Source organism: Protopterus annectens, chromosome 2.part1 (assembly GCF_019279795.1).
Source record: "Protopterus annectens isolate FY-2018-M chromosome 2.part1, PAN1.0, whole genome shotgun sequence".
Taxonomy (NCBI): domain Eukaryota; kingdom Metazoa; phylum Chordata; order Ceratodontiformes; family Protopteridae; genus Protopterus; species Protopterus annectens.
The window spans coordinates 1,076,800,312-1,076,820,520 of NC_056729.1; the positions used below are offsets into that span (position 1 = coordinate 1,076,800,312).

General features: G+C 41.6%; 1 protein-coding gene across 2 annotated transcripts in view; it reads right to left on the reverse strand.

Moving 5' to 3' along the window:
* LOC122794328 overlaps window positions 1–20,209 on the reverse strand; it is a 1,793,522-nt gene that overhangs the window by 1,015,004 nt on the left and 758,309 nt on the right. The window contains exons 12-13 of one of the 2 annotated variants that reach the window (XM_044062631.1): window positions 11,188–11,340; window positions 10,326–10,532 (exon numbers count right to left, since the gene is read on the reverse strand). The exons of the other annotated variant lie outside the window; for it this stretch is intronic. Coding sequence (XP_043918566.1) covers window positions 10,326–10,532; window positions 11,188–11,340 — 360 coding nt within the window. The remainder of the gene's footprint in view (window positions 1–10,325; window positions 10,533–11,187; window positions 11,341–20,209) is intronic. 2 annotated transcript variants of the gene reach the window in all.

Genomic DNA, 20,209 nt, shown 5'->3' on the forward strand with positions numbered 1-20,209 from the left:
TGACTAAGGGAGTTTCTGTGGATGCTATGGTGGTAGCTGCTGCCACTAAGAAGGAGCTAGCTGATCCTTCGGTGCCTGTCCATCCTCCTAACAAGGAATCTAGGTCTATGGACAGGTACGGGAAGCGGATGTTTTCATCAGCGACCTTTGCTATGCGTTCGCTGAACTACCTCTGTCATTTCACTCGTCTTCAAAGAGACCTGATCAAGGAAGCGAGTGAGATGTTAAAGGATCCTACAGCTGCGGGTTTTCAGGATAAGATGAACACTCAGCTGGCTACCCTAAATTCTATAGCTAACTCCTCCATGCGCCTCCTTTCATAAGCAGCTGATGGAGCGAGCAGAGCCACAGGGACAGGTGTGGCCTTACGCCGGCATGCCTGGATGCGGCTGTGCAATTTTGCGGACCCCTTTAAAACGTCTTTCACTAATTCCCCGTTTGATGGATCGTCTCTTTTTGGTCCTCAAGTGAAAGAAACCTTGACAAGGTGCGAGACAGATGGCAAAACCCTTTCTGCTGTCGGAGTCCATTTTTCTACTCCTTCTAGGCCTTACCCCAAAGGCCAGAAAAGTGGAAAGATGTGGTTCCGCAAACAATCTCAAGGAACTTTGCCTGACACAGAGTCAGTTCCCCTCTAGAGGCAGAGGGGGGAACAATAATGGTAGACATCGCCCTAGAGGGAGGGGGGGTCCGCAGAACCAGGGCAATCGAGAAACTTTTTCCGATAAGCCCTTACAGCATCCCTGAGGTGTTGCCCGACTGTCCACCTTCGGAGGCAGTCGGGGGAGGATTATCACTGTACCCAGAAGCCTGGCGATCCCTAACTCAAGACAAGTGGGTACAGTCCATCATTTCCGAAGGCTATTCCATCCCATTCTTTCGCATTCCAAACCAATCCAAAAAATCCCTTCCAGATGTTCCACCCGCTCAAAGGGATCTAGCAGCATTGGAAGTTTCAAAGCTGCTTGCAAAAAGAGCCATTCAGCCAGTGCCAGCAGACCAGCAAGGATCCGGAATCTACTCCAGGTTCTTTTTGGTTCCAAAGAAAACAGGGGACTGGAGACCAATTTTGGATCTCAGTATCTTGAACAAGTCTGTCAAGAAAACAAGATTTTGGATGGTCACGCTACAATCCATCCTACCCCTATTGGGAAAGGAAAACTGGATGTGCTCTATAGACCTTCAGGATGCGTACTATCATATAAAAATGAACAGACGCTCCAGGAGATTCCTTCGCTTCAGGCTGGGAACCAGTCATTTTCAATTCAGAGCCCTGCCCTTTGGACTCACCACTGCCCCCCAGGTGTTTACCAAATGCATGGCAGTGGTAGCTTCTCATCTGAGACGTCAAGGATTCCAGGTGTTTCCATACTTAGACGACTGGCTCCTCACAGCTCCTACCAAGCATCTTCTTCTGATTGCCAGAGACTACACCTTTCGCATTTTTCAAAAGTTAGGTATCTCAATAAATTGCGAAAAGTCTGTTTTGTCGCCTTGTCGTGTTATTACCTTCATAGGCGCAAATCTAGATACAGTCAACATGTCTGCAAGACTTACAGACCAGAGAATAGCAGACATACACAAACTGGTCTCCCTTCTATTCTACAGCAACAGAGTCAAAGTCAGATTGGTTCTAAAAGTACGGGGGATTATGGCGGCTGCTATCCCTCTACTTCTTTTAGCCAGATTTCACATGAGAATTCTTCAATGGATGCTCTTCTCACAGTGGTCGTACCAGCAACTTCCGATGTCCCACACCATTGTGATTAGGCAAGCATGCAGGAATCATCTTCTTTGGTGGATTTCTTCCCCCCAGCTCTTCCTAGGAAGACCCTTTGCCCTTCCCCCTCCGGTTGCTACTCTGACAACGGACGCCTCCCTGATCGGGTGGGGGGGGCATTATCAGGGCAGGACAGTCCAGGGCATATGGCAACCAGTCGAACGCCACTTGCATATAAATGTTCTAGAGATGAGAGCAGTGCTTTTAGCGTTGCAAGCCCTTCAAGACTCTCTTCCCTTGGGAACGATAGCAATTCAGACGGACAACATGTCTGTAGTGTGGTATATCAACAAACAAGGCGCAACCAAGTCCTACCCCCTATGTCGAGAAGCACTCAGACTGTGGCAATGGGCGATTTCTTCTCAGCGTTTTCTGATAGCAACGCACATTCCCGAGAAGTCCAATCTTATCGCGGGCAAGTTGAGCAGAGCTATCCTCATGCCTCACGAGTGGTCTCTGAAAGATTCTATCTTGGAGAAAGTTTTTCTCAAGTGGGGTCAGCCTTGCTGCGACCTTTTTGCTACTCCCCAAAACAGCAAGTGCAAAGATTTTTTCACCCTCTTCCCCTTACCAGGCCAGCCCAGCAGAGACGCTCTAGTCCAAGTTTGGCCCCGGGGCCTTCTGTATGCATTTCCTCCCTTCCCACTAATCTCTCAAGTGATACAGAAAGCTATCGCTCAGAAGGCCTCATTGATCCTCATTGCTCCTTACTGGCCTCGACAGGTTTGGTTCCCCTTTCTACATCATTTTCTGTTGGAGCAACCCTGGCATCTGGACCTAGTTCCAGATCTTTTGATCCATCAGTCGGGTCAGTTTCATCGCTCCCTCCCATCTTTGAACCTCACTGCTTGGTTCCTCCAGTTCCAACCTTAGCCAGGCTTCCTCAAATATCTCACACTGTTCGAGATATTTTGATAGCTTCCCATAAATCTTCCACTCGAAAGATTTATCTTAGTAAGTGGAAACGTTTTGCCTATTGGGCTCAAGGAAGGGACTTAGATCCTTTCACTGCTCCCATCCAAATAGTTCTTGATTTTCTGGCTGAACTCTTTCACGCAGGTTCATCTCCTTCTACTCTCAAAGTCCAATTGGCAGCTATATCTAACTTTCATGTGGGCATTTCAGATTCTGCCATCAAGTCTCACAAGCTTTGCAAAGCTTTTTTGAAGGGAGTTTTTCTTCTCAGACCTCCAATAAGGAATCCTCCTCCTTCTTGGGACCTTAATTTAGTTCTCACATCTTTGATTCTTCCCCCTTTCGAACCTGCAGCTTCCTGTTCATTGAAATTGCTATCCTGAAAGACTCTCTTCCTGGTAGCCATTACTTCAGCTAGAAGGGTCTCAGAACTTCATGCACTTAGCAGTCGACCACCGTATCTATTGTTTCATAAAGACAGGGTGTCCTTACGAACCAATCCATCTTTTTTACCTAAAGTAGCCTCTGCGTCTAACCTAAATCAAAGCATTGACCTCCGTGTGTTTTTTCCTAACTTTTCTAACAGGTCTGAACAAAAATTGCATTGGCTAGATGTTCATCGTCAGTTAAGGTACTATTTGGATAGGACCAAACAATTCAGAAAAACTGACCAGTTGTTTGTCTCTTATGCAGAAGGCAGAAAGGGACTCTCAGTTTCGAAGGTATCACTCTCCAGATGGCTAACATCTCTGATTTCTTTTGTTTATGAGATTAGACACCAAAAGCTGCCTAACAAACCTAAGGCCCACTCCACCAGAGATTTGGCTACTTCTATAGCCTTCCAAGACAGGCTGCCTATTGACACCATTTGTGCAGCGGCTACTTGGGCTACTCCTCACACTTTCATTTCTCATTATAAGTTGGATTTAGCTTCTAGACATAGAGCTAACTTTGGTTCCACTGTTCTCAAGAGTCTGTTCCGATAGGCCACCCGGGACAAGGTGCTAGGGACGCGGTCCCATCCAGCAAGAATGAAGGTGAGATAGACAACTTAACATATAGAAGTTATGTTCTTACCATAACGTTCCATGTTAGTTGTCTTCTTCTCGCCTTCTTTCTTGGCCCCCCTCCTTCCCCCTAGCCTGGACAGACCTAGAGGAGTTTGATTGTGACCTCTCTTTCTACCACCTCTATTGCTATAGGTATATGCTCTGCTGTGCATATATCCCTTGATCAGGCTTCAGGTCACCTTCTTCCCTTCCTTTTTATAGAGGTGGGTTCTTCCATTTCCAGTAGTTCTGGTTTTTATTATTGGCTGGGCCTAGCTTACAAACGAGATCTGAGGTAATACCACCTAGCATTGTGGGATATAAGGGGAGCCTCGAGCCGGTGGATCCAACTCTCGAGCTTTTAGAGTGGCCGAGTCGGAGCCGAGGTCGGCTCCGAACCCATCCAGCAAGAAAGAAGGCAAGAAGAAGACAACTAACATGGAACGTTATGGTAAGAACATAACTTCTATTTGCAGTTCTAGTGTTCCGGTACTGTATTCTTTAGGTTTTTCAGCCTCGTGGTTACACGTGTTGATATGTGACACATTCCATAGTTGGCAGTATCCTATTTATTTGTACCTCCATGGTTGTGTACATGTCGTTGACCTATCTGTATATTTGCAGATATCGGTGAATCCGTATATATCAACATATATCTCTCTATCACCCTATATATATATATATATATATATATATATATATATATATCTGACAGAGAGAATGACAGGCAGACTACACCTTTCATTGTGTACTTGTCGGTGTATACTGTTTCCTGGACTACGCACGTTTGTGCTTGAACCTGTCACATTACACACCTGCCATAGGTACATCTTGGCTACCATAGTGTTAGGTGATTGTGTACATGACTGCATGTTCTACTCCTGGCAGTGGTCGTTTTACCCTTCAGAGCAGGCACTATTAGTACAGGGGTGAATAATGCTGGTTTCACCTGTTCGGGACATCACTGACCGTGATCTCCGTGATATTCAGAGAAGCTTAGCCCTGTTTCGCGCATATCCGTATAGTCATATATAAACAACGCTTACCAGCACTGGGCAGCGCATATTCCCGCTAACGTGTGCTAAACATGATCTGATAACCTGCATCCGGCATGCATTATTCGTGCCTTCGGGATTACGTTACATCCCTTGCAGGACATGGGACTGGGAACATGCATGATGGTCACTGCATTTACCACTTGGGCATCTGGGATTTGTACATGTGTTATTGCATTTTGTATGTGGACTATACTACGGCTGTTACTCCATACTGCAATCACATGGGTAACTCAGTTAGTTTGCATATGGATGAGTCCTATTAATGGTATGTCCATGTGATATTTAATGGATGTGCTCCAGCATTGGGTATGTATATCACAGTGAGCCACACACTATAATGTGCTACACCTTCAAACGACCGTAGGTGGAGCATGCTGAGGTGACAGATACCTGTCATGGGTACACCCCATGCCTTGACACGACATCCATGATTACATTATGTGGAGCCCCTCATTAACGCACCAGGGAATCTGTGCAGAGTGTGTGGGGAACAGTGATTACACACATGGGATCCCGCGATTGCCTCTGCTCCACTAAGCGACAGTTGGTTACTTGATGTTGTGATGACAATAGACACTGTTTGCCTCAATTGGTGTATGGCTTCTGACAATCTGGCATGTACCTACAGATGTACCTAGGAACCTATACACACAGTACCAACATATGCTGATAGGTGCGTGTACTGTTCAGGTGTTGACATTCCTTGTTCCAATAGCTGTTGTGTGTACAATGGTTGAGGGCTGCCTATGTAGGATTCACACAGTAGCCCACCTATACATTACAGTTTACAGGTGGTCGTTTATGTGTGCCATCCATTTTACTGTGTGTGCAGGTGGAGAGGTGTGTCAGTCCGTAGGGGCCTACACTGTCAGAGTATGTGCTATATGTTCCCTCTTTGCCAAGGCATAGGCATATTGGGCAAGCCTCCGTCTGCCTACTGGGGCTGGCACAGGGTGTTCGTGGTCTGAATTCCTCTGTGCCTGTGATGGCCTTGGCAATTGTGGTGGGCTATGAGGGCCTTCACCATTTTGTCCTTGCTGCAGCTGTTTCCACAGGATCATATTATATAGCATGGCACATACTATGAAGATGTGGGCACACGTGCCTGGAGAGTACTGCAAGGCTCCACCAGATGTGTCCAAGCAACGGAACCGTGATTTCAGCATCCCGAACACATGCTCTATGATGATTCTGGTTTGTGCGTGTGCCTCATTATGGCGTTCTTGCATGGGTGTGTGTGCATTTCTGATGGGAGCCATCATCCACGGCTCCAGTGCATAGCCAGCATCCCCCACAAGGTGGCCATGTGGGATGTCCCCCCCTGATAAATACCTGATACAGCTGTGAGGCATGCCAGATATGGGAGTCATGGTAGCTTCTAGGGTTGCCAGAACACACATCCATGATAATGCCCTGGGCATTGCACATGACCTGGCAGTTGATGGAGTGGAATCCCTTGCCATTTATGTAGCGCCTACCATGCTCACCGGGTGGTGACTTGATATGTATGTGCGTGCAGTCTATCACACCCAGTACCTCTGGGTAGTGTGCCACATGGTGGAAGTGACACATATTGCTGGCCAACTCCTCCTGAGTTCGGGGAAAGTATATATGCTCATTGGCATGTGGTAACATGGCATTCAGGAACTGGTGTAGTACCCTGGATGCTGATGCCTGTGAGATCCGCATTATATCTTCAGTTGGCCTTTGAAAGGTACCTATGGCTAGTATTCACAAGCTTGCACATACCTTTGTGTCCACTGGGATGGGTTCCCCTCTGTTGTTTCTGCATCTCAGGCGTGGCTGGCACATCTCAACTATTTGCTGTAAGATGTCCCTGTCCACCCTGTAATGCTCTACTATCTCCAGATCATTTAGCCCCTAGTAGGTTACCCTTGGTCTGAGCACTCTTCTCCTCCTCTGGGGCCTGCGGTGGTTGTCAGCATCATCCTCCACAACACCATCAGTCTCTAACACATGGTGATTAATCACAGCTATGGCAGCTCCCAACATGTACATTTTAAAAGTTTCCAGTGTGTTTAAACCTATCGTGCAGTGTTTGGGAATACACAGGTGTGTGTGGAGTGCTTTCACACTTTATACTATTGTGCTGTGAACACTGATGATGTCATAGGGTGTGTATGTACGATCGTAGCTACAGGGTATCTTATGTGTTTTATGACAGGAACTACTATTGTGGTGCCTTTGGTGTTGAATTATATTTGGCTGTCGTGGATTACCTCTTGCCTTTCCCTTTACATTTCTTCACGTTTCACCTACCATTTTCTGGCATGCATCCAGCAGCCTGCTTTCATTTGTACTTTCCTAGACCTGGCTTATCTTGCGTAATGTGTTCTATTGCCGGTCTACTGCAGGTTTGCTTTGCTCTGCTATGACAGTTCTCCTTTCTTTGCAATCCGACACCTCCCGTATCCTGTTTTGCAGGTTTCTGTGAGCAGACTTGTCAGCTGCCGTCAATTGCCCGCTGTCAGTTAATAGGTGTTAATTGCTCAGTTGTACTCCAATTACCCTACTGCGGCATTTCCTTCTTACACATGCACTTTTGGGCACCATATGTGCTATCAGCTAAACGATGGTATACCTACCTCCCCATCCCTGTCCTGCGGCTTTGCTTAGCAACAGCCAGGCCAGATTTGCATTGCTCCAATGTGCTTACAGCTACGGTGGCACACCCCACTGCTGATGTCATTTATACCTCTGAGCCACTCCTCGGTGTTGTAGCACTGCACCGTAAGGTACATCATTAATCCGGCGGGATGTTTGCGATTCAGTATTACCTGCCTCATTTGCATGGCATTGACTACTAATTCATAGTTACTGCACCGAACACTGTCACAGACCCTTAGCAACCCTTGCAGCTTGGTTGTGGTGTACCATGCATACCATTGAGTATTATGGTGAAATCCTGATTTGTATTACATTGCAATTTTATGACATTTGTATATATTTTCTTTGTGTTCCCATTTACGCACACATGCCCTGCGATTGTACTTTGCGTTACTGTGGACATGACATTAAATGTTGCTTTTTAGGTGTTCTGCATCTTTTCTTATGCCATTGGCTGTATATTTAGCCATTGGCATATGTTAACTTTGTAATACATGAGTCTGGTCCACTTTCATAGCTCCGATGTTCTGTTTGGAAAAATGTAAACCATGTTTTTTGGTTTACATTTCTGTGGGCTTATGCTACACATGCACCACTTCATGAATCGCTATGTACCTTCATTTGCATGGTGCGGCACTGTGCATGGGGTGATTAGCATATCTAAGCCGAGGGCTGCGCAGTTCTGGCATACGCCGGTAGTGCACGTGGAATTGGATCGTACCTTAATCGCTCAGCGGCCATATTTGGCATTATACTGCCTACACTACGCCTGCACCTGGCGCAAGCTTCATGAATCCTGGGGATTGTCTATTATGGGAAATGCAGAGAAAAGCATTCAAAGACTGTAAAAATTGATCAACTTATCCTTAATGTAAGACAATTAATAATGAAGTGGTTGACGGGCACAGATTTGCATGAAGGCTAATTTTTGTACTTCAGATCACATGGGACTTCAAACTTGGTTATGTCCATTTTTGTTGTGTTTTTTTAATGCTGTACATGACCTGTGTTTTTACTGTCCAAGGTGGGTTTGGGTTATAGTATAGATCTCCTTTTTGATTTATATACTCCCATTTGAAGCATCTTGTTTCAGGGTGTTTCTGTTTCTGTATGGCTGTTTGTAAGTCTTAATAAGCATAAAGTAAGAGTGTGTGTGTGTGTGTGTGTGTGTGTGTGTGTGTGTGTGTGTGTGTGTGTGTGTGTGTGAGTGAGTGTGTCAGAAGAACAGGGCCATGTTGCCTTGGGAAGATAAACCCAGATTAATTTATCTGTCTCTATTATGGAGTGTTATCTATATGTACAGAGCGGTGCACTTCACATTACTGAATTCTCACTTACACGAAAATTACATTCAAGAGACAACGTCACCAAAAACTTATTTTAATGAACACCCAGATCACAGAAGTTGCACTCCGTGAAACTAACAACTTGGCCACCATTTAGGAAAAAAAAAGAACCAAAGCAAATCACACCCACCCAGGTGAGGGACTTTGCCTCCCACACCCCTCCCATTAGGGGGCTGTGCACCCCACACACCCAACTAAATATACCAATGCCAAGACTGCACTATAGTGGGGAAAAGGGCATAGTGGTGGTCATGGTGGCCAAGTGATTAGTTTCCCAGAATACAATGTTGGTGATCCAGGTGGTTAAAATAAGTTTTCAGCAAAATCATTTCGTGAATGTAATTTTTGGGTAAGTGAGAATAGATAATATCAGGTAGACCCAGAGTTATCCCTTTCTCGATGAGTAGAGAGGTTGCTAGGTTTCTTTGAATGGCTGACAGCTATAATCTGCACAGCACTGCCTTTAAGATGTCATGCACGTTGGTACTTCTTTTAAATATAAGCATTTTAACTTTCTCTATTTTTGGATAGTATAATCCAATGATATCCCGTTCTATGACAATGCAGAAAGGTATATTAACCATAACTGCTTATATTAAGGCTTCCAGCCATGTTACTTATTCAACAGCTTGCAGTTTAAAGTGACTGATACTGAGCCTCAAATGTTATGTTCCTTGCTCCAAGGATACATACTAAGGTGAAACAATTTCTGTTCATGTATAAGCTATTTCATATATTGCATGTTCATGGTCCTTTACCTAAACTATATTCCTGCTTCATAGATGTGGTGCAGGAAATCATACCCAATTTAAATTTCCTTAGTGAACTCAATAGATGCAACACACACATGCACACACACACACACACACACACACACACACACACACACACACACACGCACACACATACACACACGCAGACATACACGCACGCACACACATAAGCACATGCATGTGCATGTGCACGCACTCACATGCACTCACATGCACGCACACGCACGCACACGCACGCACACACACATGCACGCACACACACACCTGCACACACAGATGAACACTATTTTATGTATGGGTATATGTTTTAGGCAATCTCTCCTTACTTTTGCTTAACTTTGCTTTCTTTTTTAGAAGTAATCATGTGTGAGTACACCACATTATGTTCACTTTGTTGTTTAATAAAGAAGACAAATATGTATGCTTAACATGACATTTGTTAGTACTTATACACATCAGGTAATTATTTTATCAGGAGTTTCTTATTGATTTTCGATTTGAAGCTACACAGACCTGGATGCAAAGTAAAAAATATAATGAATTAGTAACGAATATAAACCACAACCATGGACATATGCCTGCAGAGTTATAATCTTTGAAAGGAAGATACTGATTAGTAATTTTCCAGATCCAGCTAAAGAGCAAATGTACGAATATACTTTGCATATAATTTACACAGTTTGATTAAGAACTTGGCACTATAAAAACATCCCCGACTTCAAAAAGACAACTATTATAAAAAATCATCTCTGTATTCAGACCAATTTCTAAATTACCTTGGATTCCCGGTATTGGCGACGTTGTTGGTATTGTTCCAGTTTTAGACTCCTGTTCACATGTTCCATTTGAAGGGATATTTCTCACACAGCCACAGCTGCCTTCCATTTGATTTGAACACCTTCCATAAATGTTACACATTTCACTGCTCCAGATATATCCAGTCTCACAGGTACACAGCGTTTCACTATTTACAAGAGTGCATACTGAAAAAAGATAACAGAACCATTCATTACATTTGATAAAAAATCTAATGGCACCCTGAAAAATATTTATATGGTTATATATATCTCCTAGAAATCATCACTAAGATACCTAGAAGTAGTCATTTTTATGTATCTTTCTCGGTTCTGACCACTCTGCACTTCTGTGCACTGAAGTCCATGTAAATTGTGAAGTTTCTGCACTGTGTGAAATCAGGCATGTAGCTAGTTACCTTTGAAGTGCTTAACAGTTTGCATTTACATTTACAATGAGCGTTTCTTCTGCTGATGCCATATCACATACAGCACTCTGTATTTTCAGCTAGAGGCTTTACTCTCTGTCCAAATAACACCCTCTTTCATATGATAGGTTTCACGTCATCATCTAGTGACTAAATGTGAGATGCAAGACAAATAATATATATATATATATATATATATATATATATATATATATATATATATATATATATATGTAAAATCCATGTGAATGTCTGCAATACTTCAAACACTAAATTGCTAATTACATTTTTAGTTTTGACTTGAAAATGCAATAAGTGAAACAAAGATAAATGTATGGACCATGTTTGTGCCTGGGTACTTAAAACGAGTGTTTGATTTCAACTTTTGAGTGTGATAATGTTCTTTATGAAATTACCTGCAGTAAGATTAAGGTAGGCGATATCTGCTGCAAACCCTGGTGTCAGCAATCTACTTATTCTGAGCGGAACAGAAGCATTGTTTAGAAGATTCCTCAGCACGCGTAGATGTTTAGGTGGAAGGTCAATCTGAAGCTCATATTCAAACATGCCTGTGAAAAAGAAAACCGGATTGTTAATAACTCACTCTGTTCACATTTGAATTCATTAGTTGAGAGTTCTTAAGCATTTGCCATACAACTAAATTATATTAAAGAACAGGGTCAAGTTGGCAGTTATTCAAAAAAATGTTAATAAATAAGTACACTTTTTATTCTACAGCTTTTCAAAGGCAGATACATACATGCAAAAATTAACATAAAGTTTATTAATTTTCCAGATATACTTACATCCCGCAACTAGTCCTTTGTTGTCAAATGTGCCTAGCTCCATCACAAATCTTTTCTTATGTATAAATGATGCTGTTCTGTCTGCAGGTTTAAAACATTCATAGACTGATACATTGTTACTAGGTGAATAACCAGGTGGACCTTTCTACGCCTAGCCAAGTTTTTCTTAAAGAATAATGAAATCCTGTATTCAAATAGGACATTGAGTGCCAGACATTTATAAGCTACCTCTATCCATAAAGCTCATGGGTGTCAGGCCTGGTATGAATTTTCTTTTCCCATCAACTGGTCTAGAATGCACTTAAATTGGCTAATAGACAGACTCAGCTTTACATGAATGGGAACACTATTCCACAGGAGGAGCTGTCTCTAAGACACATAACTGTCCCTCCAGCATATTCTTTTTAAGTCAGAGACAAAATTCAGGTCCCTAGACCTTGAATGTCTGGTACTGTTTGACTTATGCATGTGTAGGAGATTCATAATTGTGAGGTTTGCAAATGCCTTGTAAGCAAGAAATAAATCACCCCTCAGCAATGTATAGGAGACCGAGTAGAGGGAAAGAGCTTTAAGGTGCTCTGTGTTAGGTAGGTTTGCTATGCCTTGTATTCTTTTTGTAAGGAACCTCTGAGGTCGCTCTAGTTCCTGCATATGCCTGGTCAGGTAAATACCAAAGGAAGCATTGTACTCTATGACTGATCTGGTAAGGGCAGAGTACAGTGTGATAATGACCTATTTCAGCCTAGATTTAATGCCTTTAGTTATAAGTCAAGCAACATAAATGATTTTCTCACCATTGTGGCCATATGGTGGTCGGCGGTAAGGCTACTTTCTTCATGAGAAATGCTAATATCTGCAGTGTTTTGAATAACATCCAGCTTACAATTCTCTGCAAACTTAGCCATAAGCCTTCATCATTTGCTTCCATTTCAGAAAAAAATACAATCAGAAAAGGAGTGGGCTCACTGCTGAAAATTGGGGGACTCCAGTAGCGACTGGCCTCTTATTGCAGCTGGTTTCACTTGTTTTGACCTCCTGGATACTTATCAGTGAGCCAGCTGGTTATCCAGCTGGTGATAAAAAGGTTTACAGCTAAATTAGTGAGCTTGTTTATAATGCCTGAGTTGAGAATTGTACCTAAAGGCTTTATCTGGTCAGGGTAAGCTGTGTGTATAGTCTTGCCTTCATCCATTGCTTTGGTTACCCTCTCAAAGAAGTCCACCAAATTTAATAGGCTTGACCTTCCTTTAACAATGACAAACTGTGATGGATCCAACATTTGCAGGTTACCTTTGTCCTCGTTTATCATGACCATGATGATTCTTTCCATGACCTGACAAATGAGGCTGGTCAGACTTATGGGCCTGCAATTACATAGTTCAGTATTGGGACCTTCCTTTTGCAGGTGAATGACTACAGGCATCTTCCATTCCCTGAGCACAAAACCTGACTGTAGGCACCAGCTAAAAGGTAGACCAGAGAGATATTGTTTCATGGTCTTTATTAAGCATCCTGGGATGTTACTGGAGACCATCTATGCACTGTTTTGGGCCTTGGAAAGTGCATTGACCTGCTCCCTAGCAATGGTTGGGGCTTTGTGGTATGTAACAGTTGGAAGGGGTTGGGGAGACATTTGAGCAGAACCTTTCAGCCAAAAGGTTGGCAGTGGCCTCTGATTGAATGTAGGTGTTGCCATTTACAATAAGCTATGCGCATTGCTGTGTGTTTCCCCTGAGGCTACAGTCATAGATGCAAAAAGCTTTGTGGTTGTCCTTTGCCTGAGAAGCTATTTTTTCTTCAAATTTAGCCTTTACAATATTAATTAACCCTCTTAGCTGTCTGTTTAAATTGGTCAGGGAGTTTAATATGTCAGGTTTGGTCCCTCCTATGCTTGACCAAGATTTTTTTCTTTTGTTGTATAACAGATTGATATTGTGATTCCACCAGGGTGGATTGTCTTTTGAGTTCATCTTATTCTTAATATGAGTGGAAACAGCTTGCTCAATACAGCTGTCAGTATGGTTGTACAGAGATTATGTAAATACCTAAGCATTTGCTATGGTGTTTACTGAGATTGGGGTTTCCTGGAATTTAGCCAAGGTGCCACTTAGTAGAGACAGGATAACCTCGGAATATTTCATAAATGTTTTTGGTTTCACTGGGTCCCAGGGTTTAATTCCTATTTCCAACCATACTGTCTTATGCTCAAATCCATTGAGAAGACATTACATTGGCAGAGGAATATCACTCCCCATGTTCTTGAGTACAAGGTCAAGAATGTTTGTATCCCTAATAGGAGAATGGAACAACTGTTCTAGGATGTTGGTATTAATGAAGTTTAGGAATCAAATGGCTTGTGCATTAGAAGAGGTATAGGATTCCCACTCTGTATAGGGTTAATTGAGATCCCCCGTGAATATTGTATTGGGTTGAATGGTGAGGGACTCTAGAACACTGAGATAGATAATATGGGTTTTCTGAGAAATTGAGGGGGACCTGTAGGTTGCAAGGATACAGGACAAGACGCTGTTTATGGTGAGTTGCACATTTGAGTTCTAGTGAGTCATACACTTTACCTGTATGGATGTGAGGTTGTTTTTAATATAAACTGAGAGTCCTCCACCTTCAGTTTTCTCCTGTGTAGTTGGTCTCATACCTCTCAATCTGGGAGCATCAAAAATGTGGAGAAGAGCCCACGAAAAGTAGATACAACTGGCCAATAATCTGTACGTTGATTAACATAAAATTTGCATAAATAATAATGTAACCTAGCCCACTCCAGTGGAATTGTGGGATACCAACATTTGCATGCAAATTGAACAGACAAAATATTAAACATAAAGTATAACCAGAACAATCGTGTCTTATTGATAGTACATTTGAACTTGTATAAAGCTTTGAACTTGTATAAAACTAAATGTGCTTTTTATAAAAATAGAATTAAGTGCTACACTCATATAGAATTAAAATAATACAATTTGTGTAAAAAAATCAAATGGATTCTGTCACCTACTAAACTAGTATAAAATTGAAATAAATACAAATGAAATAAGGTCTAACTACTAAATTGGTATAAAATAAAAGTAAAAGGAATACAAATCAAATTTTTGTAAGAAATAGCATCAGATAAACAAACAAGACAGACAAAGCAGAACATCACATAAAATGAATAAAATGCATGTGAAATCAAATTATTAAAGTAATTAGTGTGAACACAACATTGAATAAATAAAAATCTTGGCAACCTAATGTCACGCTCCACTCTTTCTACTTGGCATAGCATGAAACACTCTTTGCCTTTCTCTATTTCGGCTAGAGAACTACTGCTGAGGTACTCCCCTTTCCCAACTACCATATATGATGTTTACAACACACACTCACAAGCTCACTCCCTGACTCATGGGTCACACTGACACCTTTTCACATTTTTATAATATGCCTAGTTTTAGATAGGACATAACAATGCATCTGATACCCTGTCAAAAAACAATATGAACTTCAGCACGACTTAGCCTACACCTGCAAAATATAACAGCAGAGAAAGTTTGACATTTAAGTCTTTGGCAGTGCAGCAACAAAACTCTCTGTATACACTTGTTTATTTAACTTCATTACAACTAGGGTATAAGCAGTACTCAATTTATTTGGTCTTGACCTAGACAAATAATAATATTAATAATAATGTGGAACAAATACAGAAAATCAGGGACTGTTTAGCAGTACTCTAATTCACTTAGAAAGTTAATACATGAACATACTTTGTTTTATCCTGCATATCTAAAGAATATGAGGTAAGAGACTCCAATACCCATCACTCAGTGTGACTGACTATAATATTTAGTGATTTTATTTACCGGTAAATTAAAAAAAAAATACAAAGGAGACTGACAAGTTCTACAAAAACAGGGCAAATCTGAAATAAACAAATAACCATCAGTACTCAGCAGTGAAAATAAACTGTGAAGTAAAAATCTTCAGCAAACTAACAAGCTTCACCCTTTCCCTTTCTGTTTTACACAATGCTGAGCAGACTCATCTCCTGTTTGTCCTTCTAGATGGCAAAGAAAGTAGCCATTCATGACGACTGACCATTAACTGCACAAGCTGAGGTAAACTGAAGTCTGAAGACAAATGAAACTGTTTGACAAATAGAACAAAATGAAACCAAAACAAAATCAGCATGTCACACTGTGAAATGTGTCATCCAGTGACTTCAAATCACAGTGATTCTTCAGAAAACAAAAAACTTATTAGGAACAGACCAAAATATTAGGCAAACATCTGGACATTCTGCAAAAATCTATACAGCTGAGAGGCATGGGGTCTCAAGTCTTCATTACAAAACATCCCATTGACTTTAAGTCACACTTCTCGACTGTCAAGACTTCTACAATGTATTTTTGGTCTGCGCCCTATAAAGCTTGCAATATTCTAGCAAATCACTCAGGACTGAAGTAACAAAATTATGGCACACATCCGACTTTCACACTATGACTATATGCTTCAGAAAATGCATGCTAATGCAAAACCCACCACACCACCAACTGAAGTCTACAAATAGCAATAGTCAAAATATATCCCTCATCTAGGCCCTTTGAACACCCTAAATCCATTTATTTTTGTTTTGTCTAGACTCCAGGATATGCTCTGGGTGTTCATAAGCATAACAATCTTATACAACAACAATCCCACCACAGAGTTTCATATTCAAAACTATTACTTATAATACAGGACAAGAAATACTACCCAGCAAGTGCAATCAATGCTTCATCTTGTTTGGATCAATAAAAACTGACAGCATTTTGTGATAATATGACTTCAAACAATTATGGCTGTCTATTAATAGTATTTTAGAAAACAACTCTGCTCAAGGTTGTACCGGCAAAACAGCATTCCGATTAACACAATCCATTGACAAAGAGCCATGCTTTCAATGAGATGACTATGACCAAAGATTGCAATCCTCCACTAATTCCACTTCAATAGGATTCAAAGTCGAATTACATTTAAAAACAGGACAAAATGAATAAACAAATGTTCAAGACAAAAATAACAATGCTCAATAATCAATAAACAGTCTGCCAAACACTCACATACACTGTTAATATCAACACTTGGCAGGGCATACCACATCCTCATTAAACAAAGCAGGTGTTTTCATTTTAGTACCAAGGGCAACTAAATATTCACAGAATCAACATACATAACGTTCTTTTTTTTTAATATTTTTTAATATTATTTTACTTTCCTGGAGCCAGAGGCCATATTCGAGCTGCCAGAGAAAGTACATTTTTTCATCCTGGGACTGGGAGTACAGACTGGACTGCACTGCAGTCAGCACTAATACTTGGCTTTATCTTGGCACTGGGCAGAACAGAACTTTTAAGTTAAACTTAAACCGTAAAGGTTAACTCTGCTTCAAATTTCCAGATGCAAAGAGGTACCTGTCTGCCTGCTAAATGTAAGTAAACACAGTCCCAGGACCCTGACACTGTCTCCAATAGGTTGGCAGAGTGCCTCATGAAACTGATGCATGTAGTGTGATGAATTCAGCTTGAAAAACAAAATGGGAATTAAAGGGCTACTTGGGAAATTGTAGCACCCCAGTATTTTGAACTCAAAACTTGTAAATACTGAGGAATTTGGTACAGTTGAGAGGTATTGCTGGTCTACAGGTGTCAAATGCATTATAACCTTTCATTACTGGGGTACTCTTGTGACTTTAAGCCATGTCTCTATTTCTACACTGATGTCTACACTCTCCATGGAGATAAAGGCTTGCTGGGAGTGCAGTTATTGTTAAGACTTTCACCATTGAGCAGTACCACCTTCAGGTATTCCTTCATAGATTTAGTTAAGTCAGAAAGTTTATCAGTTTGACGTTGCCTAAAATGGGCACTATGGAGGTGGAAAAGGTCTTTGCCAATATCCGAAAGTGTAAAGAGGATCCTTGGCAAAGCATCATGGTCTGCCAACCTTGTCTTCCCAGACTATCAAGTATTGTACCCCTAGCACTGACACCAGAAGCTAAGCCAATTAGATCTTAGTCTCCCATCCAAACAAAATCTCTCTCTCTCTCTGGTACTTCCCCTAACACCTTTAGCGACCATCTCCCTGCATACATCCATCACTCTTCTAACTCCTCCCAATACCAACATCATTACATTCAAACCCATAACCTTAGCAACTTCGACCCCACAACTTTCTCTAACATTTTTAAGCAAATCAACTGGCAAATCCTAAACTCTCTCCCCCTTGACAATGCTGTCGAGCACTTTAACTCTATCTTCGTAAACATGCTCAACTCCCAAACCTCCCTAAGAAACAAACGAATCAAAGCCAATTCTGCTCCTTGGCTTACCAAAGAGACTAAAACTTCCATGCATCTCAGAGACAAATCCTGGAAAAAAAACTAAACTGCCTACTGCCTGGCTCCAATACACCCAACTCCGAAACCAAGTAAAAACGTTAATCACCTCAGACAAAAAAATCTACTACAATAAACTTCAATCCAACCATACTAAGAACCTAAAACAATTCTGGAAATCTGTTAACTCTCTTCTCCTTCCGGGGTCAAGAAATAACCCCTGCCCTGATCCAAATTTAACTGACAAGGAACTGAGCACTCACTTTAATACCTTCTTTACAGACTCTATAGCTAAGCTAACCAAAACTTTTCCAGACAAAAATCCTCCCAACTTCCTCAACTCCATCTCCAACATCCCTAATAGCCATCCCTCCATGTTCCAGCTCAAACCAGTTTCCACAATGTATATAAAAAAACTCTTATCTAAACTAAAGCTATGCTCTAATGCCCCCGACAACATTCCCCCCTCTTTCCTCAAATATGCTGCTGAAGGTATTGCTCTCCCGATTAGTATCCTTTTCAACCTATCCTTAAAAGAGTCTTACGTACCCAAACTTTGGCATTCTGCCTACATTCTTCCTCTTCACAAAGGAAGCAAAAACACCTCCATTTCTAACTTCCGCCCCATTGCCCTACTCTCCCCACTATCTAAAATCCTAGAAAAATGCATCCATCACCAACATTTACCCTACTTAACTCAGAATCAGCTACTCAAACCCACCCAACATGGTTTCCGTCCCGGCCACAGCACCATAACTGCCCTACTATCCTTCCTAGAAACTGTCAATCAAGCCTGAGATACCGGACTTCTTGTATCAACTGTTCTGCTAGATCTTTCCAAAGCCTTCAACACCATCTCCCATAAACATCTTCTCTTCCATCTCTCCAACCTTAATCTCTCCCCCAACACTCTATCCTGGTTCTCCAGTTACCTTTCAGACAGATCTCAGGCTGTCAGATGGAAAGCCTCAAACCTCTTCCTTCTTACCCACACCTACCGTCGTTCCTCAGGGGTCCATCCTTGGTCCCCTGCTTTTCAACATCTTTATAAATAACCTTCACACTGCCCTCCCTGACACTACAGTCATCCAATACGCTGATGACTCCACCCTAGTTTGTTCTGCCTCCAACCCTTCTGAACTTCTGTCCAAAACTCAAGAAGCTTTCTCCACTACTGAAAAGTGGATGCACCAAAACCATCTCTCCCTTAACTCCAATAAAGCTAAAATATTAATTTTCCTTCCTACCAAGGCGTCTTCCTTTAACAAAAACTCGTTCAATGTCCTAAGCCTAACCAACACTCCTATAGAAGTGGTCCCTTCCGCAAAACTCCTTGGCATCACCATTGATGAACAGCTCAAATTTGATCTCCATATTCAACAAAACATAAAGAAAACCCACCAAAAATTAGGTATGCTCTACAGGAATAATCAATTTCTTTCTAACTCCTCTAGGCATACCTTAGCCATCACCTACCTCCTCCCCTCTCTCCTTTATGGTGCCCCACTTCTAACTAATCTTTCTGCTTCCAACACCTCAAAACTCGAAGCTTGCTATAATAAGATCTCTAAATTTGCCACCAAATCCAAAACCTGTACTCACCACTGCCATGCCCTATCTCCAACTAACTACCACTCACAAATTAATATTTTATCCAGAAAAATGCCCTGCCTTATCTAACATCCTTCCCCCTTACATCCCTAACCGATCTCTGAGATCTGAACACCAAAACCTAATCTCCATTCACAAACCTAAGCATCCCACTGGCCAGCTCCTACTCTCCTTCTCTCTTGGTAGAAAATGGAACTCCCTCCCACCTTCTCTTAGGACCATCCCTGACTCTGACTCTTTCAAGACCCTTCTTTTCTTACACTTATCCTCCAAATAGAAATGTCCTTGCTTTCACCCAATATAAATTCTAGAAACTTTCTCCACATTGACCTCTATTCCCTAGCACCAATCTACTATATACTCTCTTAATTTCATTCTATGTTCCCCCTATATGGTTATAGCTGACTTTCAGTTGACTGTAAGTATGTAAATACTGTACATATGTAGCAAAAAAAAAAAAATGTTAACTTTTTTTTTCTTTCTTTGTAGACTCTGCATCTTGGACATTGTACTTTTTATGATTGTATTTTATGTAATCCTTACTGTATTGCCTACTACTGCATCTCACATATTCTTAACTGTTTGTGACATTGTATTATCATCCATTACTGTAAGTAACCTTGATTGTACTGTAGTTGGAGCTTTTCTCCCCGG